The sequence below is a fragment of the Cibotium barometz genome, chromosome 30 (assembly GCF_041138505.1).
Source record: "Cibotium barometz isolate CiBa-2024 chromosome 30, ASM4113850v1, whole genome shotgun sequence".
Lineage (NCBI taxonomy): Eukaryota > Viridiplantae > Streptophyta > Polypodiopsida > Cyatheales > Cibotiaceae > Cibotium > Cibotium barometz.
In genome coordinates, this window is record NC_141075.1 from 28,118,336 (window position 1) to 28,143,824 (window position 25,489).

At 42.5% G+C, this 25,489-nt stretch overlaps 4 protein-coding genes across 4 annotated transcripts; 2 read left to right on the top strand and 2 right to left on the bottom strand.

Moving 5' to 3' along the window:
- The first annotated feature begins 8,869 nt into the window (after positions 1-8,869).
- LOC147621347 (uncharacterized) lies at positions 8,870-12,810 on the top strand. The gene is made up of 12 exons (XM_086824544.1): positions 8,870-9,268; positions 9,692-9,760; positions 9,923-9,991; positions 10,238-10,303; positions 10,798-10,869; positions 11,257-11,328; positions 11,426-11,491; positions 11,740-11,811; positions 11,909-11,974; positions 12,133-12,201; positions 12,314-12,382; positions 12,566-12,810. Exons 1-12 carry the CDS (start codon positions 9,176-9,178, stop codon positions 12,782-12,784), a joined length of 1,002 nt encoding a protein of 333 aa, XP_086680670.1. The 5' UTR covers positions 8,870-9,175; the 3' UTR covers positions 12,785-12,810.
- A 102-nt stretch (positions 12,811-12,912) lies between these two features.
- Positions 12,913-13,727, top strand: LOC147621348 (uncharacterized). Its single transcript, XM_086824545.1, has 3 exons — positions 12,913-13,016; positions 13,088-13,252; positions 13,590-13,727. Exons 1-3 carry the CDS (start codon positions 12,922-12,924, stop codon positions 13,708-13,710), a joined length of 381 nt encoding a protein of 126 aa, XP_086680671.1. The 5' UTR covers positions 12,913-12,921; the 3' UTR covers positions 13,711-13,727.
- A 4,945-nt stretch (positions 13,728-18,672) lies between these two features.
- On the bottom strand, positions 18,673-21,771 carry LOC147621349 (uncharacterized). The gene is made up of 6 exons (XM_086824442.1): positions 21,733-21,771; positions 21,149-21,640; positions 20,671-21,061; positions 19,499-20,568; positions 18,879-19,049; positions 18,673-18,747 (listed from the first exon to the last, which is right to left on the bottom strand). The coding sequence occupies exons 1-6, from the start codon at positions 21,769-21,771 to the stop codon at positions 18,673-18,675; spliced, it is 2,238 nt and encodes a 745-aa protein (XP_086680568.1).
- Positions 21,772-21,781: 10 nt separating this feature from the next.
- LOC147621350 (uncharacterized) lies at positions 21,782-22,801 on the bottom strand. The gene has a single exon (XM_086824443.1). It carries the CDS (start codon positions 22,793-22,795, stop codon positions 21,782-21,784), a length of 1,014 nt encoding a protein of 337 aa, XP_086680569.1. The 5' UTR covers positions 22,796-22,801.
- Between the last annotated feature and the right edge of the window lie 2,688 nt (positions 22,802-25,489).

Sequence of the window (25,489 nt, forward strand, 5' to 3'; positions counted from 1 at the left end):
GCATACGCTCTATGCATAAGCCATATGCATAAGTCTTATGCACACGCTCTATGCATAAGCCTTATGCACAAACTCTATGCATAAGCTCTATGCATAAGCCTTATGCATATGCTCTATGCATAAGCCATATGCATAAGTCTTATGCATAAGCTCTATGCATAAGTCTTATGCGTACTCTCTATGCATAAGCCATATGCATAAGCTCTATGCATAAGCCATATGCATAAGTCTTATGCATACGCTCTATGCATAAGTCTTATGCATACGCTCTATGCAAGACTTATGCATAAGCTCTATGCTATAAGCCTTATGCACTATGCTAACCCTTAATCCCATCACCCAATGGTGTAATAAACATGATCTTGTTTTACATGGATAATAGATCTTACCTTGATAACATATATAAACTCTATGAATAAAGAGAATACCTTATGCATAGAAAAACAGAGCATAAGACTTATATGTTATATGTATAAGAGAGTATAAACATTCAAAAAGCTTATGCTTTCCATCCATGCAAGGCACTCTACATCAAAAAAAGGTTTATGCAAAAAAACATAATGCATGTGAAGCCTTATGCATAAAGCTCATCCATAAGATTTATACATAAAACATTATGTATTAAGCTTTATGCATAGATCTTAATTCATGCATTCAGCTAGATTCATATAGCTCTATGCATAAACTCTATGTATAGAGCTTGCATAAGCTTACAAGCCCTATGTATAGAGCTTTCATAATCTTACAACCTCTATGTATAAAGCCTATACATAGAGCATATGCATTGAGCTTTTACAAGAAGGCTATGCATAGAGCTTTCAACAAGAAGGCTACGCAAGGTCTATGTACAATGTCCATGCAAGCTTTCAAGAAACCTATGCATAGAGATTTTATAAGCTGGTAAGAAACCTATGCATAGAGATTTTATAAGCTTGCAAACTCTATGCATAAAGCCTATGCATAGAGCTTATGCATAGAGATTTCACAAGCTCACAAGCTCTATGAATAGAGCTTATGCATAAAGCTTGCAAGAAGGCTATGCATAGAGATTGCAAGCTTATGATAGGTTTTATGCATAGATATTAAATTAATCCTATATATAAGCTTACAAGAACCCAAAACTAACCCTAAACCATAAAACAGGGATGCAATAATTCATAGAAAATAGCATAAACAAGAAAAATCGAAAGAGGATCTACCTCTTTTTTGTGAAGCTGAAGGAGAGGATTGGTGAAAGATTGGTGAGGTGAAAGAGCTGCAAAACAAAATATTAAACAAAATAATTAGTAAATTAAACACAAGAATAAGAACTAATACAAAACCCTAAAATCTCTATGCATGCATTAGGAGATCTATGCATACATAGAGAGCTCTCAACATGCATAGAGAGCCAAAAAAACACAAAACCCTAAACGTCCTAATTCTTAAATTAAAAAGTAAAAGCAATTGCAAGAACATATTAGGAGAAGGAGAAGAGGAGAAAAGAAGAAAGAAGGAGAAAAGAGGAGAGAGGAAAAAAGAGGAGAGGGAGAGAAAGAGAAGAGGGAGAGAAAGAGACCTTTCTCTAGCTGTAACGTGCCCTTCTCTGCGAAAAAATCAGAAAATAGGCTCTCGGCTGTAAAAAACTTACGAGCGTCGGTATATGCTACGGAATATACGTCGGAATATACGTCGGTATATGCTACGGAATGTGCGTCGATATATGCGTCAGAATGTGCGTCGGTATACGCGTCGGGAAACGAAAATTTGAAAAACCCCGCCCGACTTGTCTCCTCCAACATTACGATGGACATACCGACGTTCGACATTTGCGTCGGTATTTTAGCGTCGGTATGCCCTCAAGCTCTTGTAGTGTGCATCCTCTTTCAGATTGATCTTTTTCTAATAGAAGCTAGGATTGATTCCTTTCATGTCAAAGTAGTTCCATGGAAATACATCCTAGTAGGATCTCAACAACTCCAAGAGATTTCTCTGAACTCTAGAATGAGTTTTGCATTGGCCTTAACTATTCTGCGCTCTTAATCATCTCCTAGGTTTATCTCCTCAAGCTTATCTTCCTGCACTAAAAGTAGTTCCATGCAAATACATCCTTAACTATTCTGGGCTCTTAATCATCCTTAACTATTCTAGGATCTTAATCATCTCCTAGGTTTTCTCCTCAAGCTTATCTTCCTGCACTAAAAGTAGTTCCATGCAAATACATCCTAGTAGGATCTCAACAACTCCAAGAGATTTTCTATGAACTCTAGATTGAGTTTTGCATAGCCTTGACTATTCTGGGCTCTTAATCATCTCCTAGGTTTATCTCCTCAAGCTTATCTTCCTACACTCTGATATTATGTCTCTTTATTTTGTCTTCTTTCAGAGTGAGAGTAAACATGGCCTTTTCTTGCTCTACTTGTATCTCTACTATCTTGTCCTGATTGTCTTCTTCATATTCTTTTTTATTTGCTTCATTTATTAGTACCAAAGGTTGTGTGCCCGTTACTTTAGGATCGTACCTCTAGACAATCCTCTCTATATCTACTTTGAAGAGTGACAGTAAGTTTGGATTCTCCTAGAATCTACTCTTCCTTGTTATTTTCCACCCACTCCAAGTGGTTTAGACCTTCTACATACAACGGTCGACTGGCGAGACTTAACTTGTACTTTCCTGTGAATCGAGATGTATACCTTCTTTTCTCCTCTCCAGATTGTAATCTTGTCAGTTTCCTAGTTATGATTGATTGTTTCACTTCTAAGACACGGTCTTCCCAACAATGTGGGATATGCCCTCATGATCTCGGTCATCTTCAGGACTATAAATATGACAATGAACCTCGGGGGGTTCACCTTTAAAAAAAATTAGTGTACCATGTGCGATCAAAAGGAGGGGTATTTTAATTTAAAATTTGGGAAAAATTTAACAGGATTACAATAACAGGAGGGGTATTTTAATTCAACTTCAAAAAAAAATCCATTTGTTTATAAGTAAAGAGGGGTGGTTTTATTGGGGGGAAATTTTTAGTTAAGGGGTTTTTTAAATGCCCCTTGAAAGCACGTGATACATATGATTTTTTAGAAGTGCACCCCCGAGCAATGATCGTATATCCTACCACTTCAATTTGCTCTACCCTCGTGATTCCAACTACCCGATTGATTAGCCATCTGGATCTAGAATGGAGCAAGCTATATTTCTGTAATTCCTAGCTTCTTTGCCATGCTATTTGATGTTATATTGAATCTAGATCCTCCATCAAGGATGACCGGTGACACCGTCTGCCCTCTTATTTTTTTGGTCACTTCTAGAATGGGTGTGTCAAAGTCCCAAATATTTATACCTTCTACAGTAGTCGGATTCTCCAACTCTTGAATGGGCATGCTTTTCACTCGGCACTATGGCCTAGAGCATCTTTAAATGTCTATAGTTGGGCACTAGTTTTAGCATCTAATCTAATGTTATGTTTAGTTTCATCTTACTGAGATCCTCCCATGGGTCGTATTCCTCCTTAGTTTTATTGCTCCTAACTTTTGACTAGGCATCTTTTGCCTCTATTCACTTTTCCTTCTTACTTATTGGCTCCTGTTTCCTTTTGCTCACTTTTCCTTGTCAAGTTTTATCCAGACTTGCTTCAGATTCCTTTTCATTTTCTTTTGCAAGATGATTTTACTGTTCTAGGTTGTAATAGATGCTTGTTGCCACTTCTATATCCCTTCTTCAATTATCTTAACTTGGCAGAGTGGCTTCTGCCCTGCTCCAATGTCTTTCCTTTTCCTAAACAGGATCGTCCTACCTAGATCTGTGCTAGCATGATCATGCAAGAGAGGGCTTTCCTACATTGTCTGCACTATTTCGTATGCACTCTATACGGTGATTTTTTCTTGGACCCTTTGCTGCCCTGCCCATGGTTCTAGCTTCTGAAGCTTTTGTAGAGCATTTGGACTTTATGTCATTGAAAATGGGAATAAATATTTTCCTTTCTTTATTCTCATATTCAAGGTCCATCTCTATATCTAGCCTAGCTTTTGAAGACCTTGATCTCAAGGATGTTTTAGAAAAGGGGCTTAATGATATGCTAACAAGAGCATGGGCTCCTAGTTGGACTAATGCTAACAGGGCGTTTATAAAAAGATCATTGATAGAGTATGCTAGTAAAAGACACGAAGTTCATAGTTTCACAACTTTGATTTCATGCCACCTTCACTATGGGAAGATCTGTTAGAAAGGAGGTATGGAGAGGCCAAGAACGAAAGGAATTGAGCTCGTCAATCTTTTCGAAGGAGTTGAACTATGGCTCGCCAACCATACCCTTCATCGCTTGTTATACTTCCAAACTTCTCGTCAAGTAGATGGCTCCAACAAACCTTACTGCAAGAAGAAACACCTTGTGATAAAGTTATAACAGATGAGGAAGAAGAGCTTGCATATGGTTGTGACTACCGTGTAGGTGATTTCATTCATTCTAAGCCTTGATATAATCACATGTTCTCCAAATATTTTCTACAACTTTTCCATAAACTAACGATCTGTTATTTTCTTTTAGTGTCGAAAAGTTTTAGCACTGTGGTCACATGGATGCCGTTTTCAAGTGGAGTGGATCGATAAGAAGAGAACAAAATCCGATTGTGGTGTTAAAGCAAATTTCATGGAGGAAAGTAGGACTAGTGCAAGTGATTCAAATACAGATGTGAACATGCTTGATTACTTTGGAACCATTCAAGATATCATCAAGGTTGGCTTTAGAAAGTTTCATATGTTTATCTTTGATGTCAAGTGGTTCAAGGTAGTCTCACAGCAGGAGCATATGTAACCGTACGAACAAACAAATCCGGATTAGTTCAAGTGGACTCCAGAGAGATATTGATTGACCAAAAAGACACATTTGTACTACTAGAGCATCGTGAGCAAATAGTTTTTAAGGAGGACCTAAGAGATCTAAGATGCATCTTTAATTCCTGTACGATTCGAAGATGGAGGGTTTTTCATTGAAATATATCTTTTTTGGGGCAATGATTTTATAAACATGCAAATATTCTCACATGTTATGATTTGATGGTAGTGTATTTGTGTGTGCAGAAAGGGTGTGCGAAGTCCATGAATCACCTCCACGAGATAAAATTTCTTTGTTTTTTTGGTTTTATTTACTTTTACAAGTATTGTGTGTACCAAAAGGGCATCGTAAGGTTTGAAGAGAAGATGGCATAATCGCTTCAGGTGGGCAGCCTAAATGCTAATTACACTTTATAAGTGCCAAAAAGACACGATTCCTCGACAACAGAAGAAGACATTGGTGATGAGTGTAGGGTCCAAGAGTCGAGACTCGAGACTAATACTATCACATGCACTTAGAATATTGTGCAACAAGGTGGCCGACCCAATGCTTCATTAGAGATGGAAGAGGGAAGGGGAGATTAAGGTCCTAGACCCTTCTGTAGAAGTGTGTCACTGGCTCTAGAGCTTTATCATTGCTTGCATAGGTGATGGCAGGCAAGATAGGCCTAGCTTATGTACTGTATTTTGTTTCCAATTTGGTGCTCAATTTGATGTGTTGTTCAATGTTTTTAAATGAGGTGTGTAACGAACGTGGGGAACTAACTTATGGGGGTTTAGATTTGGAAAAGAAAGAGGAATGTTTCCAAGGTGATAGCCTAGCAGATAAGACTTTGGACTTTCTACAGGGAGGTCTTGGGTTCAAATCCTCTTCGGGACATCTTATACTAAGGGTGTGTTCGTATGCAGGTGGGCCCGTAAGCACGTCGTCATCGTTCTATCGTCATGGCACTTTTGCTTCCACCTTCCACTTTGTGATCTTGAGGCGACAAGAGTGTGCAATGCTTGCCCTTCAATCTCGTGCTTTGGATTAGGGATGATGGTTGCCATGGACATCAAAGATCGTGACTCAGCTTTTGCGATGCCCAGCTCTACCAAAGCTGTACTCAATACTAACTTGTAGGGTTCGTCCCCGTGACTAGCCCACTACCTATAAAGTGACCAATATTTGAAAGGATGGTACCCCTTATGGTACTCGGGGGTGTGTGGTTAGTATGGTGTGTGTAACCAGTCAAATTCCCCTGTGCATAAGGTCATGAAACAGAAAGAAAGAAAGAGGAATTAATTAATGGCTGGAGGAATTGGATTGATTAAGATTAGTTAATGGCTGGAGGAATTGGATTGATTAAGGTTAAGAAACAAAGAGATTCGCTGCCAGCAGCGAGCGCGAGGACGGAAGAAAGAAAGTGGAATTAATTAATGGCTGGAGGCATTGGATTGATTAAGGTTAAGAAACAAAGAGATTCGCTGCAGCGAGCGCGAGGACGGAGGAAAGGTTTTTCGAAGTGCGCGAGGACGGAGGAATGGCTCATCAACTAGTCGTCCTCGGCCTCCCCCTGCATGTTCTCACATGGCTCCAGCTGGCTGGGACCAGTGGACCCTCAACACTAAAGGGCACGGGACACTGGGGAAGCCAAAGTTTTGGGATCGAGGGTGGGCAAGTAGGGGGACGCTGGCGGCTTCAATCTGGGCCGTTGGATGTAGTGAACTCCAGGGATAGCGGGTGAACTCGGGCTTCGGCTGAGTTGGCAAAAAAAAAGCTTTTAAAGTAGCCACGCTGGACTGACGTGGCAGGACGCCACGGGGGAAAGCCGTGCATGCAGGGGTACCCGTATACCAGAAAGATCTCAAAGATTTGATTTTGCCCAGGCTTCTCTCTGCGTTTTTCTCTACACGCTTTGCTGCGATTGCAGGCTTGGCTCCGCGACGACGCTGTGCTTTTGCATGGGTGATCTTCTAAGCTAGAATCAAAGGCTCTTCATCAAGCTAGCCATCAAGCTGTAAAGGTTTTTCCTGCTTGTTGGTATTGCAACAAGCACCCAGCAACGCCTTCTAAGGTGTATGGTTCTTCATCAAGCCTGCAACACAATTTTATAGAAGCATGGCACCAACAAGTGCAAGCCGAGTGCATAGGAGGAAGAAGGCTGCCATAGGAAGCAAAACAGGTGGCAACGAAGGTCAAGCAATGGAGTTTCTAGAGTCTACACAACTTGACAAACGAAGAAGTCCTCGACTAAAGGAAAAGCAAGCATCACCGCAATCGCCCTCCCCACAAAACTTGGATGCTGCATCAGGGGAAATCTTGCCCCCACATAGCCTCAATAAGAGGCCCAAAAAAAAGTTGGAAACCATGCTCATGAAGCCTACAACCTCAATGCACGAAAACGTGGGCCCATCTAATGTTAAAGGGGAAGGGATGGCTGAGGGGACAGATCAGATTTTGCCATATGCCATTGTACGATTGCCAGATGGGAGGGTTGGGCGCCAATGTCGTGCAAGTGACACTTGCCCCCTTGCTAAATCTTTCATAGAAAAGAGAAAGAGTATGATTGGGCACTTAAAGCTTGCTCATGGGTTAGATGTTGATATTCCCAAGCTGCCACTTGGTCGTCCTCCGAAGAGCAACTTAGTAGCTCGTGCTTTCCCACACCCGTATGCTCAGAGGTGGAAGAGACAGGCATACGAAAGATCGCAAGATAAAGAAAGAAAGTTTCAGATCAATCGACAAAAGTATGAGCATTCTCAATACATGCAGGTTGAGCGCGCATGGGATAACCTTTGTAGTCAGTTCAAGAACAAATCAAAAGAGGACTTCATAGCAAGCTGGGTGAAAGATAAGATGGACAAGTACATGTCAACAGCAGAGGCTCGAGTTGCCAAAATCCAGGCTCGGATAGATGAGAATATCTCCAAAGAGGTAAGCTTTGCTGCATCTAGAAGCTAAAAGGTTTAATTTTGAAGTGTTTTCATCTCATGAAGATGTGTTTTCAACTAAAGGATACCCATCATGTGTGCCCTTCTCGCTCTACTCTCAAGGATGCATTTATTAAATGCTTGCGTTAGGCCTTATGGTTAGTTATGGATGGGCCTGGGGGTGGAGAGCTATCACCAAGGAGTTGGTTTCCCCTTTTTGAGTCTCCTAGATGTACTTAAGAGAAGTTAATGCCCTGATTTTTTTAGGTTCTTTTGTTGTCAACAAAATGTAAGAATGTATGATAGTGGAGTAGCTGGGACGATCTTACAAGGCAAACACACACATAAGACTCTTTGTTTATGAAAGGCATAAGTATCGAACAGTTGGAGCAGAAAGGAAAGGTGCAATGTGCTCAAATATCGTGCGAGTTCTCGCTTGAATGTGGATCAGTGGTGTGCCGTTGCTCACACAATTTCTGCTTCAAGTTTTTGAGCCGTCTTTTACCTTGCCAATCTGCCCAAGAATGGGTTTTAGAGATTTAGCCTACCCAACAGTTGTGCAATGCACGATCTATAAGCTCTACTCCTTAAGTCAGAATGTAACGTAGCTTTGTATTCAGGATTGTATCTAGTGGAAAGTGTAGCAACCTTAAAAGAGTGCCACCTGAAGCTCGTTAACTTGTTTTCCATCTTATGAATCATGCTTCTTGAACATGTGTTTTTATCTTATGAAGAATTTACGCTTTCTTATACTGAGAATGATTTGTGTAACTACAATTTATCATTTCTTCAATTCACAAGTCATGACTTTCTTGCAAATATTAGAGCTCATTTGATGTGTTAATTTGACATGTTGTGCAATGTTCTCTTGTGGGCTTATCCATTTCAAAAGGCTGAACTGAGTTGTTGGGCTGCTTTCGTTAATTTGCCTTCTTCTTTCTTCAGCTGGCAGTAGGGCAAGGGGTAGAATGAAAGCCAAATAAAGTGTATCCATAAATTGGGCAAGCTGGACAAAATCCACTGTGAAACAAAGTATGTTTGAGTTGCATGTATGCGTGCGAGCGAGTGTGTGTGTGTGTGTGGGGGGGGGAGGGGGGGCGGGGTGGGGGGGGTTGAGTCAAACTTATATGTCAAGAACAACCCAAGTTGCTCCTACACTCTGAGCTTCCATGCCAGTTGCCCCCTTGGTAGCAGATGAAGTCATGATGTGCAATGTGTTTACTCTTGAATTAATTGTTCTTGAATTAGATTACAATTTATATGTATTCTTGGTCATATACACGGTCGAAGTCTATGGCTATTTCCCAAGTTCACATACAACACGCATGGTTTCCTTGCTGCAGGCCAAGTTTATTCACCACATGTCAACTTCACTTCTTACATTTTTGAGATCACTTGGCATGGCTGTATTTGCAGGATTTCGTAACCCATGAGGTTGTTGGGCTTACAACTATGGATGGCTATTATTTATTGCAGGATTTTGGAACCCATGAGGGTGTTGGGCCGTGTGCGGATACAACAAAGAAGCACAACACTAAGAAGAACGTAAGCTTTGTCATATTTTTCATTCATCCCCTCGTTCTGATTCATATCTCTATTTCACTAACATGGCTGCCTTGAAAGTGCCTAGCCATTCTCTCACGGTCTTCCCCTACAATATGTTCAAGTCCTTTCCATTGCCTAATTTCCATGGTCTACTCGCAGCATGCCAAGTTTATTAACCTGATGCAGGTTTACTTGTTGCATGCAGAGTTCACTCACAGCTTGCTAAGTTTATTAACTAGATGCATGTTTTCTTGTTCAATGCAAAGTTCACTCACAGCTTGCCAAGTTCTCTCCCTGCAGCACTAACATGACTCCATAGTTGCATGCAAGGGTTGGTAAGCAAATTGCAATGAATGCACATGCAATGTGTCTACTAGTCATTGCCCAAGTTGACATACACCTCACACCTTTTGTTTGTTGCAGGATTCTGGAACCCATGAGCGTGTTGGACCATGCGCGAATACAAGAAAGAAGGACAACACTCAAAAGAACGTAAGCTTTCCAATATCCTTCACTCATCCCCTCGTTTTGAGTCATGTTTGTGATGTTGAAAGTGCCTAGCGATGCTCATGTGGGCTTCTTGGCATAAGTAAGTATGCGAATTCACGAGTGCAAAGATTGTTTGTAACTATGCATGGATATTATTTGTTGCAGGATTCTGAAACCCATGAGAGTGTTGGGCCATGTGTGGATACAAAAAAGGAGGACAACACTAAAAACAATGTAAGCTTTCAAAGTTTGCTAAGTTCTCTCTCTACATCACTAACATGGCTCCATAGTTGCATGCAAGGGTTGGTGAATAGTTTGCATGCAATCAATGCACGTGTAATGTGTCTACTAGCTCACACCTTGCTAATTTCATTCACATCATGCCAAGTTTATTCACATCATGCCAAGTTTCTTTGCTGCTGCCAAGTTCACATACAACTCACATGCCCTATAGTTTGAGATCATTTGGGCATGCTGCAGGATTCTGGAACACATGAGGGTGTTGGGTCACGTGTGGATACAGAAAAGAACACCACCACTAAGAATGTAAGCCTTCTAATCTTGCTAAGTTCTCTATCTACTTCATTAACATGGCTCCATGGTTGCATGCAACGGTTGGTGAACAGTTTGCATGCAATCAATGCACGTGCAATGTTTCTACTAGCTCACAACATTATCGTCTTCCTTAGTGTCCTCACACTTATCCCTTCCTTGCTAGTTCATTCACATCATGCCAAGTTCATTCACATCATGCCAAGTTTCTTTGGTACTGCCAAGTTCACATACAAATCACTACATGCCCTTTAGTTTGAGAACAACACTAAGAAGAACGTAAGTCTTCTAATCTAACATGGCTTCATAGTTGCATGTAAGGGTCGGTGAACAGTTGGCAATGTGTCTACTAGCCATTGTCCACGACTCACACCTTGCCAAGTTCATTCACATCATGCCAAGTTTCTTTGCTGATGTCAAGTTCACATACAACTCACTACATGCCCTACAGCTTGAGATCATTTGGACATGCTTCTTGTTTGTTGCAGGATTCTAATTCTGGAACCCATGAGGTTAAGCCATGCGCGAATACAAGAAAGAAGAACAACACTCAAAATAACGTAAGCTTTTCAATCTCCTTCACTTATGCCCTCGTTCCGAGTCATGTTTGTGGTGCAAGGATTGCATACAACTGTGCATGGCTATTGCATAGAGGGTGTTGGGCTATGCATGGATACAAAAAAGAACAACACTAAGATTAACGTAAGCTTACATTCTTCTTAGTTTGCTGCCAAGTTTGCTTACATTCAATCTTAGTGTTGTGTAGTTGTTGCATGCAAAGTTTAGTCACAGCTTACCAAGTTTATTAACTTGATGCATGTTTTCTTGTTGCATGCAAAGTTCACTCATAGCTTGTCAAGTTTCTTTGCTGTTGCCAAGTTCACAAGTTCACTCACTACATGCGTGGCCTTTGAGATCATTTGGCCCATGCTTCTTGTTTGCCGCAGGATTTTGATTCCGAAACCCATGAGGTTGGGCCATGCACGAATACAAGAAAGAAGAGTAACACTCAAAATAAGGTAAGATTTCTAATCTCCTTCACTTATCCCCTCGTTTCGAGTCATGTTTGTGGTGCAAAGATTGCATACAACTATGCATGGCTATTACTTGCTGCAGGATTCTGGAACCGGTGAGGGTGTTGGGCCATGTGTGGATATAAAAAAGAAGAATACTAAGAAGAACGTAAGCTTACATTCTTCTTAGTTTGCTGCCAAGTTTGCTTACATTCAATCTTAGTGTTGTCTAGTTGTTGCATGCAAAGTTCAGTCATCACAGCTTACCAAGTTTATTAACTTGATGCATGTTTTCTTGCTGCATGCAAAGTTCACTCATAGCTTGTCAAGTTTCTTTGCTGTTGCCAAGTTCACAAGTTCACTCACTACATGCCCACACTTTGAGATCATTTGGCCCATGCTTCTTGTTTGCTGCAGGATTTTGATTCCGGAACCCATGAGGTTGGGCCATGCACGAATACAAGAAAGAAGAGTAACACTCAAAATAAGGTAAGATTTCTAATCTCCTTCACTTATCCCCTCATTTCGAGTCATGTTTGTGGTGCAAAGATTGCATACAACTATGCATGGCTATTACTTGCTGCAGGATTCTGGAACCGGTGAGGGTGTTGGGCCATGTGTGGATATAAAAAAGAAGAACACTAAGAAGAACGTAAGCTTTCTAATATTTTTCATTCATCTCCTTGCTCTGAGTCACATCATCTTGGTTTCCCACTAGTTTGTTCAAGTCCTTGCCGCTGCCTAACATGGCTCCATACACCTCACACTTTGAGATCGTTTGGGCCATGGCCATCTTCTTGTTTGTTGCAGGATTCCGGAACCCATGAGAGTGTTAGGCCATGCGTGAATACAAGAAAGAAGGACAACACTCAAAAGAACGTAAGAGATTCTAATATCCTTTATGCCGAGTTGTTAAAGCTTTTCATGTTCTTCTACATTGTTGGTTCACTCTTCTCTTTACTTGCATGGGCCCTGTTCTTGTTTGTTGCAGGATTCCGGAGCCCATGAGGGTGTTGGGCCATGCGTGAATACAAGAAAGAAGGACAACACTCAAAAGAACGTAAGAGATTCCAATATCCTTTATGCCGAGTTGTTAAAGCTTTTCATGTTGCTGCCTACATTGTTAGTTCACTCTTCTCTTTACTTGCATGGGCCAGGTAAGTGCAGCTAATTCAACCCTGGAGTTTGTTATGTCCTAAAGGGACTCAATGGGTGAATGCATTGTTTTCTTGCCATTGTGTAGGTGTTTGAGGTTTCAAGGAAAAAGTTGCCTATTAGGACTTCTCGTGCAAAGCAAAGTAGCAATGAAGAAACACCGATTATTGTATCATCGCTGACTTTTTCTGAAGCATACAACAATATGGAATTTATATTCGAGATCTCCAACATGCAGGTTATTGTTACAGAGAAAGGGGAGGGGAGGTTGGTAGCAACAAGGGGCAATGTTGCGAGATCTAGGTAAGAGGCTCTACACGATTGACAGTTTATCAAAACCATGTATTGTCATGATAGTCTCAGCTTGTGTGGTTTGCTGCATTTTTTTTTGTTTGGCTTTTGCCTTGCAGGTTAGCTTCCGGAGCTGACATTGACTTTGTTTCCATGAGATCCAAAACCTTTGTGCGCGTAGATGATAGCTTTTTGAGGGAAATGTTTGTTAATGAGGCATCCACTAGGACCATGACCTTGTTTGGGATGTAAGTGTATCACTTTAAACATTTTAGTGCACTTACATGGATGCACTTTCATTCCCTCCTTGCATGCACAGGTTGATGGAGAACAAGTTGCCATTGGACATTCTTGAGAAGGTGTTTTGGGCTGATTCTTTGTGGTATTCTATGTCACGTAAGTGCGTGGAGAATTTCCTCACCCGCTTCTTCGAGAAAATGGATATGTCAGCCATTCAATTATGTTTCTTTCCCGTTGTATGCAGGTGTGTGTGGTCACTTCATTGGTAAAGAATTTTGGCTATGCTTTTTTACATACCACTTGGCACTCAAATTTGTGCGCTTTTAATGGCTGGCTATTGTGTGCAATAGGAATCATTGGTCCCTCTTTACCCTGTATGTTAACAAGAACGAGGAGGTGCCCCTTTTTAAAAGGGAACAAAAGCTATTTGTTATACATGGATTCATTGGGACTAATAAATCCAGAGGAGTGCTTGGATAGTTTGTTCATGTAAATTGAAATTCTCTTCCATGTTGGTTTTGTTCATGTATACTCATACAATGCATGACACATGACATGGTTCTGGTTTGGATTGATTACAGTGCTCTAAAATGCTTGGCACCGCATGTGGCTGATTCAACCCTTCAAGGTGCTTTGTTCAACCCCGAGACAGAGCTGAAACTAAAAATCGTTAAGGTGAAGGTGACGTTGATTTGTTGGTAGCAGCGAGTTGAATTTGTTATGAATGTTCTACATGCTGAATGTTGGTGTTACATGTGCATCATTTGGGGCAGGTACCACAACAGGACAATAGCACAGATTGTGGCTTCTATGTGATGGCGTTTATGAGATACCTCATTGCCGGTATATTGCAAAACAATGTAGACAAGAATTGGGTAAGTGCTTGCTTCGTGTTACGTCTTTGCTGCTTCAAGAAGAACATGCAAGCTCATTTACGCTTACAGCTTTGCTTTTTTTCAGCTCACAGATCAGTGGTTTCAACATGAAGATGTATGCACGCTTAGGATGGAGCTTCACACATGGTGCATGAGTGTTTTGGAAGAACTGTGACACGTCTACTGTCTTGAGCAGCAGTGACATCCGAGCAGCATGTCTTATTTTGTGGGCAGCGCACTTCTTATGACATGTTTACTTTCTTGAGCAGCAGTGACATAGCAGTGACATCGGAGCAGCATGTTAAGGATGTTATTTTATGGGCAGCGCACTTCTTATGACACGCACAGTAGCATTTTTTACTTTGGAGCGAGAAGCATGTAGATGCAGGACCAGCCATGTGATTTTGGAGCATTTTTTACTTTGGAGCAAGAAGCATGTAGATGCAGGACCAGCCATGTGATTTTGGAGCACTGTAGGAGCGACAACCTCGCACCAGCGATGTGATTTTGGAGCAGTGTAACATGGCTTATCGGTGGGTGGCAAACTTATGACGCGGAGTCCTGCACGAGCGACAAGCATGTAGATGCTTTTTGGAGCAGCAACCTCTATTTTTGGCACCAGCTATGCGATTTTGAAGCGGTGTTTTTGGCTTGTCGTGGGCAACACACTTCTTATGAACATCTTTATAAACATATTTGGCATCTAAGGATGTTTTGTATCAGCCAATTCACATGAAATACATGATATTTTTTAGCTTCTCAATATAATTTGTTTTGGTTCCGATGTAAATTGTCTATCAACAAATATGCTTCCGTTGGTTCCTTTTTCAACTTTGCTATTTGGTGTTTAGTTTAGTTCCGCAACATGATGGTTCTTGTTGATGCTCTTGTACTGGAAGCTCTTCATGTTGAATTTGAATCAGATTCTCCGCTGCTCTAGATAAGCCCCATATCTTGGCCCAAGTAGCGAGAAGATCGAGTATAATGACACTCCAACATGCATTGTAAGGAGCCAAAGTGCTTCCACGTTTTGGATATGGTCTCTGTTTGTAGATTGTGTGGGACGTGTAAACTCTCAAGCTAGTCCTGGTGCACATAGAGAGAGAGAGAGAGAGAGAGAGAGAGAGAGAGATATAGAGAGAGATCTTGCTCTACCGATGCAGCCATAAAAGTATATGATGAGAGAGAGAGAGAGAGAGAGAGAGAGAGAGAGAGAGAGAGAGAGAGAGAGATCTTGCTCTACCGATGCAGCCATAAAAGTATATGATCACTTTTTTACCTTCTAATATCAAGCTATTAGTAAAATGATCTTAATCTTTTTATAGTATTGAAAGTGTTCATAATTTGGGTGACAAAAAGATTAACATGTTCATTGCATTCAAACTATAAAGCTTGATTGAGAATTGTGCCTGGCTGGTAGAAAGGCGACTTACGCACCAGCAATGATGAGGTTTCTCATGACCCTAGACATTGACGGATCTGACCATCCCCTACAATAGCATAACAACTGAACAGTTGGAACTACTACCTCTTGACATGTCAGTCATGAAATGAGTTGATGTGACAGATCAATACAGTGACCATGCGACATAATATGCAGGGAAAGCCACAACACTCATACGCCAAGCATAAAAGTTTCATAGCTGATTATCAAAACTCCCTCTTCCATCCCACCTGTTGCAAATAAACTGACTTCTGCTCTTGGGACCAAATAACTTCTCTAGTTAGGTCAAAAGTTGGAATCCCATCAGCAAGTTTAGCAGAAGGGAACGTCGTGTGCATGCACATGGACATGCTAATCCCTATGCTTATCCTTGATTTGCAGCAGCAGATAAAAGACTTGATTCTAGAGCTTCATTAGCTGTCATAGGCATGGCAGGTATTGTGGTGGACCAGGTCTCTGTCGGCCAGCAGATGGAACATTGACATGATGGGATCATCATCAAGGTATTTTTCCAGGTCCATGGAACTGACTGACAGCAGGTCGGCCAGTTCACTTGTCCTTAAAGGGCCTATAAAAGGTGGTGCTTGGCTCATTGTTAGACATCTAACACCTTTGGGTGCTAGGTCACAGAGTAGATTAGGTAAGATAGGTTTTCCACCTTTTCATGGGCATACCCCCCTAGTTACGATACACACCACCTCCTCTGAGTATTGACACCACCGGAGATTATTGCTAGTATCACGTCGTTGCATATCCGGAAGACTAGATGCTCAGAGGCCTTTAAGGGTATTTGTTTATGACACTCAGTGTATTTGCAGTATATGGAGTGACATCGTTTATACTCTTTTGGCCACCTGGGCCCGTATACAGGGACATGGTGTCACGTGCACCCCGCACTTGGGTGGCATGGTGACATGACAGTTCCAGAAATTGCATGTTTTGGTTAGTGATGTGAACTGTGCATTTTGTGATCTCCAGTCCAGGGACAAGTCGCCACTTGCCATCAGGGTAGGCCAGGCTAAGTACATGCAGTAACCGCGCACAGTTGTTAGCCCACTTGGAGTTGATGCATGTAGAATGTTTAGGATGCTTATTATGTAGAATGTTTAGGATGCTTATTAGGCAAGTGCCATGCACCAGACACAGGTAAATGGGCCACAGGCAATCACAGCTGGGCAGCCCATCTGGGACAGATTTGGAGGTGTTTGGACAGGTCTGGAGCAGTCGGGCAGGTCGTACAGCAAAGAAACCAGGCGGACCAGCAGAAGGGGCAGAAAATTTACCTATTTAAAGGCCACACCTCTTCTCAACCAAGGCATCTGATTCTTAGCTTGGAGACAGGTCCAGAGAGCAATAGCAGCAACATCTAGCATGGCATCATCCAAGACATCAGGGCTCTTCTTTAAGGTAGATGGCATTTGTCTCAGATCTGACAAAACAGGGTATTGCAAAGCCCTGCTCAGCAGGCATTGTTCCGCTAAGGACCTGTTTGAACTTTGGAGCATCCTATTTTTTAGTGACTAGTCTAGGTATACATGCTTATTTTCAGCTCGGCAGGGAGGAAGTTATCTCAGGTCAAGGATATTTCAGCTTCATAATAAAGCAAATACAATGAAAGGTGGGGGCCCTTCAGCGGGTATTGGGACCCAATGTTGTCTGGTTTTTACACACCACAGTATGCACAATCCAGCTATGTATGTATAATGCTTCCACATGTGACATTGTATCAGAGCAGAGGAAGCTATGTTGCATGAGAAATGAGTATCAAGGCTTCTGCGTGTGAAATTGTAGAGCAAGGCCATGTTGCACAAGACATTAGTATCAAAATATCAAAGCATCAGGTTCGCCCTAAGGCACATCAAAGCTAGGGTTCGTCCTAAGACATGCTAGAGCCATGGGCCGCCTGGAATACAGTTCATCCCAAGGCAGTTCGGAGCTAAGGTCAGCTCAAAGCAAGGGATCTTCTTCGGACAGTCAAGAGCAAAGGATATCAGTCAAGCTCAGTAACATTGGGTGCATCAACATTGGTATCAACAGATGTGTGTAGTCCAGTCAGTATCAAGAAGACGAAATTTTGTTGGAGAAGCATCATTGATGCCTTGATGGAGCTCCAGAGGTTGCAGATGAAAGGGATGGTACTTTGGATGCATTTTAACTAGTCTGCAGCAGTTGAGCAGCTTGAAGGTTGGTAACAGGTCATACAGCAGGCTGGCCAGGCTGATAAGCAGAAGGGTGCAGAAAATTGCCCTATTTAAAGGCCCTGCCTCTTCCCAGCCAAGGCATTAGATTTCCAGCCACCCAACATTAGCAAGAGCATCGGCATGGCATCAATCCAAGACATTAGCACTCTTCTTCAAGTTAGATGGACGCAGGCAAGTGTTTTGCCTGAGACCCCGAAAAAATAGGCTATTCTAGAGCCCTGCCTTGTACACAAACTCTGCACAGTCTTGTAACCCACTTGGAGTCGACATACGTATAGATGCTTAGGATGCTTACTAGGCCAAGTGTCAAGCATTGGACATTGCAAGTAGATAGCACACAGGCAAGACACCTAAGCCTGGTAGTTGGGCAGCCTTGTGGACAGATCTGGACGCATTTTGACTAGTCTGGAGCAGTTGAGCAACTGGTCAGGCAGCTGTAGATTGGTAACAGGTCGTACAGCAGGCAGGCCAAGCTGATAAGTAGGGTGCAGAAAATTGCCCTACTTAAAGGCCCTGCCTCTTCCCAGCCAAGGCATTAGATTTCCAGCCACCAAGCATCAGCAGGAGCATCAGCATGGCATCAATCCAAGACATTAGCACTCTTCTTCAAGGTAGATGGACGCAGGCAAGTGTTTTGCCTGAGACCCCAAAAAAATAGGGTATTCTAGAGCCCTGCCTTGTACACAGCTGTTCTGGCAAGACCTATTCCGAGCAGCAAGATCCAGCCTATTGTACATGCTAACTCCACACAGTCTTGTAACCCACTTGGAGTTGACATACGTATAGATGTTTAGGACGCTTTCTAGGTCAAGTGTAAAGCATTGGACATTGCAAGTAGATAGCACACAGGATTGTAACCCACTTGGAGTTGACATACGTATAGATGTTTAGGATGCTTACTAGGCCAAGTGTAAAGCATTGGACATTGCAAGTAGATAGCACACAGGCAAGACACCTAAGCTTGGCAGTTGGGCAGCCTTGTAGGGACAGATTTGGACGCATTTTGACTAGCCTATTGTACATGTGCAAACTCCAAACAGTCTTGGTGTCAAGCATTGGACATTGCAAGTAGATAGCACACAGGCAAGACACCTAAGCCTGGCAGTTGGGAAGCCGTGTAGGGACAGATCTGGATGCATTTTGACTAGTCTGGAGGGTTGAGCAGCTGGTCGGGCAGCTGTAGGTTGGGTAACGTGTCATACAGCCGACTGGCCATCCCCTACAATAGCATAACAACTGAACAGTTGGAACTACTACCTCTTGACATGTCAGTCATGAAATGAGTTGATGTGACAGATCAATACAGTGACCATGCGACATAATATGCAGGGAAAGCCACAACACTCATACGCCAAGCATAAAAGTTTCATAGCTGATTATCAAAACTCCCTCTTCCATCCGCCCTCTCCCAACGAGAACCAGGCCTCCCGCTCTTGATCCCACCTGTTGCAAATAAACTGACTTCTGCTGCAGGGTCTCGTGGTACCAAAACCACCAGCTTTTGAAATAACTAATGTCTGTCTGTCAACCCAAGTAAAACTAAGTTCTAACCCACATTGTGTACCCATGCAAAAAGTATATACAGTTTTAAGAGCACACAAAAAAAGAGAGAAGCTCGGACAAGATTGCATGAATCTAGTCTTGCATTACATGCCCAAGGGCTGTATAAATCAGCTATGGTCAAAAAACATAACACAAATTGAGCGTCGTTTTCTTGACTGATCCATAATGAGCAGACACATATGGTTTTTGGAGCAGCAAGTTATATCAAGCTATACTGAACATGAATTCCCTTCACAGAAACAACATACATGCAAATTTACAAAACATTGAGTCTCCAGCTGATCCAAAATAAGCATATACATTTGGTTTTTAGAGCAGCAGGTTATACCAAAATGGACAAAAAATCTCCTCACTCGTTCCAAAATGATATAATGTACAAGTTGAATACATCTGCATTATTAATATACAAGTATTATCCTTTGCTCGGATGCAAGGACCTTCTCGAGTACTGAACCATTAGATAAATGCATAGTGAAGCGCCTCTCCTCATCTTCAAGTGACCCATACATACATGAGATGAGTAGTCCCTTTTCAATGCAAAGGTTGTTGTAGAGGTTAACAGCTCGGTTAATAAGAGGAGCCTCTGAACCAACTGGGGCATGTCTACTTGAAAGGGGAAGGAGCGCGTGGCATGTATGGCACGAGTGACTTTGTATAGGATCAACTAGGAGAGTTTTACTACAGCAATGGTGACAAAATATGCGAGGTCTCTTGTCAAACCGCACCCGACTCCTGCCACGTTGATGCTTACGTCTCAAGACCCCTGTCATACAAGCACGTTTTGTTGGAGGCGAGCAGGCTATCTCTTGATCACATACGGTTGTAGCTACTTCATGCGGTCTCCCGTGACCAAGCCGAGTAAGCGTAACATGAGCTTGGATTTGTTTGATGGACCCCCTCATTGGCAAATCAATCTCCTTTGGGATAATCAAAGCTGAAATATTATTCTGTGAGATGCTCAATTGCTGGAGTATTGCTTCTTTCAACTTGGTGTCACATGCTGATAGATTCTCTTCCAAAACATGTAGAACCCTTTTCATGTCTTGAATGCAGCAAGCTATCTGCTCATTGATGTTGACAACCTTGCACTCACCACTCTTTATGTTATCTGGCATGTCCTGCTCACTTAGCCCAACATCAATGTCCTCGTCCATTTGACTTAGAGAATGAAGACTATCAAGGACAGGGAAAATGGCATGTAGATGTGGAAAATGATGTTGAATTATTAGGCGGATTCCATAAAGATGCTTACAATCAGATCCCCAACTTGGACAATCGCAATAGTTGGACTGAACACTGACATGATACCATTGCGAAGATGAAGACATACTCAAGATTTTGAATAGCAAAGTGGACTCATCAATCACTTGAAGGGTGGACGAACTAGCCTCAAATCTTCTCAAGATTTCTTCACCTGCTGCTAATCTGGACGTATGACTCTTGCTTGATCCATGAATACTAAAACGTTGAGAATCAGCTGAAAAGTACGTAAAGCTGGTTAGTATCACGACACCTTTTCTTCATGAGTGTCAAGCAACAAAGGGGGGACAAGCCACAAGAGAAAAAAAGAGGTCATTACCTATTTCTTGTTTGTTCTTAAAGAACTCAAGTAGCGTTCCGCCGATGTAAGTGCCCGTTAGAGAATCCCCTGCAATAGCATGTAACAGAACTAGAATTGATCTATTTATCTTTGCATCAAGAAGAGTGTACTTGATGTATTGCCAGAGCCTCTCGACCAAGTTTGTTGTATCCACATTTCCATGTGAAAATAGACGCCCAAACTTTGGCCACCTTCTCCGCCACATGCATGTGGTGGCACACCATCCATTCGAGATGTATCGTTGAACATTGATATACGTTGAATATCTCTGCAAGAGCTCTTGGTATCTCTCTTCAAATGCCTCTTCACTTGCCATTTGCATTAGATTTGACAAGGAACTATACACATCATCTCGCTTCTCTTTTGGAACCTACACAGCCAAAATAAAATGAATATACATACCACCTGATAATGATATGCACAATAGAATGGATCTAGCTTTTAAAAGGTGACTTACTTGCGGTAGGAGGTTCTCTACCCATGCCTTCTTAACATGAAACCAGCATAGCAAGACATGGCATGCAATTTGGTGTCGTCTCCCTTCTTCATCTTGTGTCCAGCAATAGGGGTCTACATCAACAATCTTCATAATGGCTTCCAACTCTTGCTGGTTTTTGTCGATGATAATAGCCGTCGGACGAACTCCATGCAACCTTGTGAAGATCATCTTGAAGGTCAACTCCAAGGCTACACTTTCTTGGTTAGTGCCGATGTCATTAGTGCATAGCATGAGCCATATTGGAATACCCATGCCATTTTGGTTGGGCAAAACTGCAGCATACAGGGGCAAACCAAAGACATTTGTCTTGAATGTGCTATCTACTGCCCAAGTGTTTTGTCGTGAGAAACGAAGAGCAATTTGTAGCATCCACTCATCTTGAATGATGAGGACAAAGGGTCGTTTACTTTCATCAGAGGCTTGTGGGTTATAAGGTTGAACATAAAGAACCTACAAAGAAATCATGATGAATAAAGAGGCAAGAATAGGGGAAAGAGCTTCAAACATAAAGAACGTTGGCTGTAAGGTTGAACATAAAGAACCTTGTTCTGTTCTTGCAAACGAAGAGCCTCTCCAAACATCACAGCCCAATCATTGTTTGTACATCTTCCTACAAGGATAGAGAGGCAGATTAGAAGTATAAAACAACCAAAAGTTACAAGGAGAATTGTTGGTAAAGCAAAGCAAAGTACCTTGTGTGCGCATTTGATATGACATCATTTGCACCTCTTTTGGTATCATGAAGAAGCGAAAGATTACACGATCTAATGGCAAGGCATTCTGTATGTGAAATCTTTCTTTTGATGTAGACATTTTTGCCACATGACGACATGTCCCTACGTCGAACAAGTCATCCATGCAACAAGCAATCACACGTGGGTGCACGGGCAAGTAATAGAGGTCAACACGTGAGCCTGGTATATGTCCCTCGTGAACATCATGAACTAGCATGGTCACCTTCTCTGTGTCATGAGAGTGCTGCAAGACCACCTTAAAGGGACACCCACACCTCTTGGACCTCCGCAATCTTCTCTTGTTAGCACCTCTCCGAGCAATACTTCCTGCCCTATGGCACATGTACTCTTGCACCCACTTGGATGGTCCATGCTTCTTTGTGGATCGAAGTAATACTAGCTTTGTTTGGTGCTTGATCATGATGTTGGTCAACTCTTGATTGACTTGAGACTTAGTTGTGACAATTGTTGATGCTGGAGCTATGGTCTTTTTGCTCGTAGGGGTCTGTTCCCCGACCTCAGTAAGCAGGCAGCCGCAAGCGATAATCCTATCTTTCACATAGTCAAGAGAAATTCCATGCCTCCTCTTGTCGGTGCACCATTCTGCCTTGATTGCATTGATAGTGGCATTCACACCATGATGAACACCATACTCAAGAGGACGATGGGCTGCCATGACAATACGCTCCCAATCTTCAATGTATGCTATTTTCAATCCTGTTGATTTCGAACATAGGCAAAGGTGAAGCGGGCTGAAACAAAGCTCTTCTCTTATTCTTTTCCACCTCTTCAAATCCAACAAGTCTCTTGCATCGTGTGCTTTTAATGTTGGAAGCGTCACTGTGAGAGCTCCTCTAAGATCTTTCTCCATTAAGGAGAAGCTCGTCTCATCGAAAGAGAAAAAAAAGCTTGATGTATATGTAAATGGATCCAATGCCCCCCATGAATCAAGCCTAGGTGTACTCCATGAACTTGGAAAAACACCCTCATTATCATCTTGGAAGAGGTCACATACATCTGCGTCGTCACTTGATGTAGTGTCACTACTTGTTGTATTATCTAAATACTCATCCAATATGAACTGATTTGTGTCATTGGATGCATTCCAATCAGCCTCATTTGATGCATTCCAATTAGCCTGCCATGGCACCGCGAAGTCACTTGTGTCACTCGTTGGATTCCAATCAACCTGCTATTGAAGTCCAAGTTAGATAGGCAGAGAGAGGTAGGACATGTTCTTAAAACAAGTTTTTGCATCGTTTGCTAATTTTATTATGGCTATGAAAACAATGTAGGGCACTAGGAAGGGCAAACCTTTCTATAACTAATGCCACTTCAAAGGTAATGTCACCCTCCGCTCTACGAATGTCCACAAAGCCAATGACAAGCTATGGGGGGTCTGCTAGTCCCAGAAGTAATCAAACATTGGATGATGAATGAAGCACTACGGCTAGAAGTATCCCCTACAAGGCTTTGCTCAAGACACAGTGTTGCAATCAATGTATGCATTTTTCCCTCCATGAGCGCTTCTTTCTTATCTGTTCTCGCAAAGATGAGGTGGTCTCTGTTTTAGATGGCTTGATTGACCCATGTTTTCAATATTCATTGAGCATCCATTTAGCTTCAATGCAAAAACCTCTTCAAAGAGAGAGAGAGAAAAGCTGATTTCAAGTGGCAAAATTGTGTGTGTGTGTGTGCGTGCATGCGCGCACGCATGCGTGGTTTAAATCCAGTGTGTGTGTGCATGGTTTAAATCCAAAATCAACCTAAGTAAGGGGCTCTTCACATAGAGAGAGAGAGAGAGAGAGAGAGAGAGAGAGAGAGAGAGAGCCTGTTGATTGGCAAGTGTGAGTTTTTGTGTGTGTGTGTACCTGGTTTAAATCTGGAATCAATCTGAGTGATTCCTGAGAAGAGCTTTCCATAGCCGTGGTGATTTTACAGAACACATGCAACACATGCTCTACGACGTCATCATACAAATTTGAAATTCTGCCCTTTTGCAAGCCACGCTGGAGAAGCCTGCCCTCCACGTCAAGCCAACGTGGCTATTGAGTTTATTTTAAATTTCGATTTGGGGCGCCAGCTCAGCCAAAACCCGAGTTCACCAGTTGCTACCCGAGTTCACTGCATCCGACGGCCCAGATTGAAGCCGCCAGCGTCCCCCCACTTTCCCACCCTCGATCCCAAATCTTTGGCTTCCCTAGTGTCCCGTGCCCTTTAGTGTTGAGGCCAGTGGACCCATGTGAGAACATGCAGGGGGAGGACGCCCGTCAAACCACGTTTATAAGCTGGGGGCCGCGGCAGTGTACTGTGAAGTTTAAAGAATGGCGTTGGTGATCCGGCCCAACGCAGCCGGGAGGTAAGTTTCTCGTCGTCCTCGATTCAAGCAAACATCGCCTATTTTGCTCTACGCTGTCAGCCTGTCAACCACCGTCTGTGTTAGCAATTCACTGCTCTTGTTGTACCGACCCATTCACTTATTTCCCGGCTTCTTACCACGAGCCCTCCCCTCTTTTCATTGTTTTCTCACGATCAACATGACGCCTCGCCAACGGGAGAGTCGGTGTTATGCAAACTCTCCACAGAGTGTGCAAGCTTTTTGCATAGCTATCAATTTCGTCAATTCTATGTTCGCTTCCTAACCCAGCAGAGCTTGAAGCTTCTTTTATCTAATCATGGATATCTTTGGTACCTTTACGCTGCCCAACCAAGGCTCTCAAGGTCCCTGCTTGTGCTGGTAAGAACAGTGGGCAACGACCACATCTTTCCTATTAACGCTAAACTTTAATCCTAACCCTTTTAGGTAGGATCTTGTTTGTGCCACGCAGAAGCTTCTTAGCACCTTTATTTCGATAGTGATATTGATATTGCAGTATCGAAGAGGCTAATTTTTGCCCGAGAGGCTACCAGAGGGAACTGCTCTTTGAGATTCAGTGTAACATCGATCGCAACGCTTTGTGATCCGTTGATCTATGTGGGAGCGACAGGCTCCTTGACGGTTCTGATGAACGAGGAAGGGCAACAAAACGAGCAGTATGTCGTTGCCACTTCACAGGCTCATGCTTTTCACGGACCCCCTATCAGTCATTACATAAACCAGGAAAGAGCATTTGGATGACCATGTTGATGAGGTAGTGGGGAACGTACTAGTAACTTTAAGCAACCAGGAAAGAACATTGAAAATGGAGGCATCTCTCATTGGAAAAGAGTGCAACCAGCTAGAACCCTCAGGCCAGGTGCATCTACTTCATAACTTGCAAGTGTGCAAGTGTATCGGCATCGGACATGGAAAGACAGAAACCAAAGATTATCGCGCACCCCAACTTCTCTAAGCTCGTACTCGCTTATGCGAGCTACCAGAAGGTGATTTTTCTCTTATGCACCAGCAGTATCAAATTCATTAAGTTTTTGTTTCCTTTTTTGGTAAGGACAAGTCTCGATGAGCTCCCCCTGACAAGTCTCGATGAGGTCAGTACAGAGTATAATAAATTTGGTTTGGAAACACCAAGTGCTATTGGAGCAGACCCAGAGCGCGCGGATTTGTGAAACAGGTGCGACAGAGCGC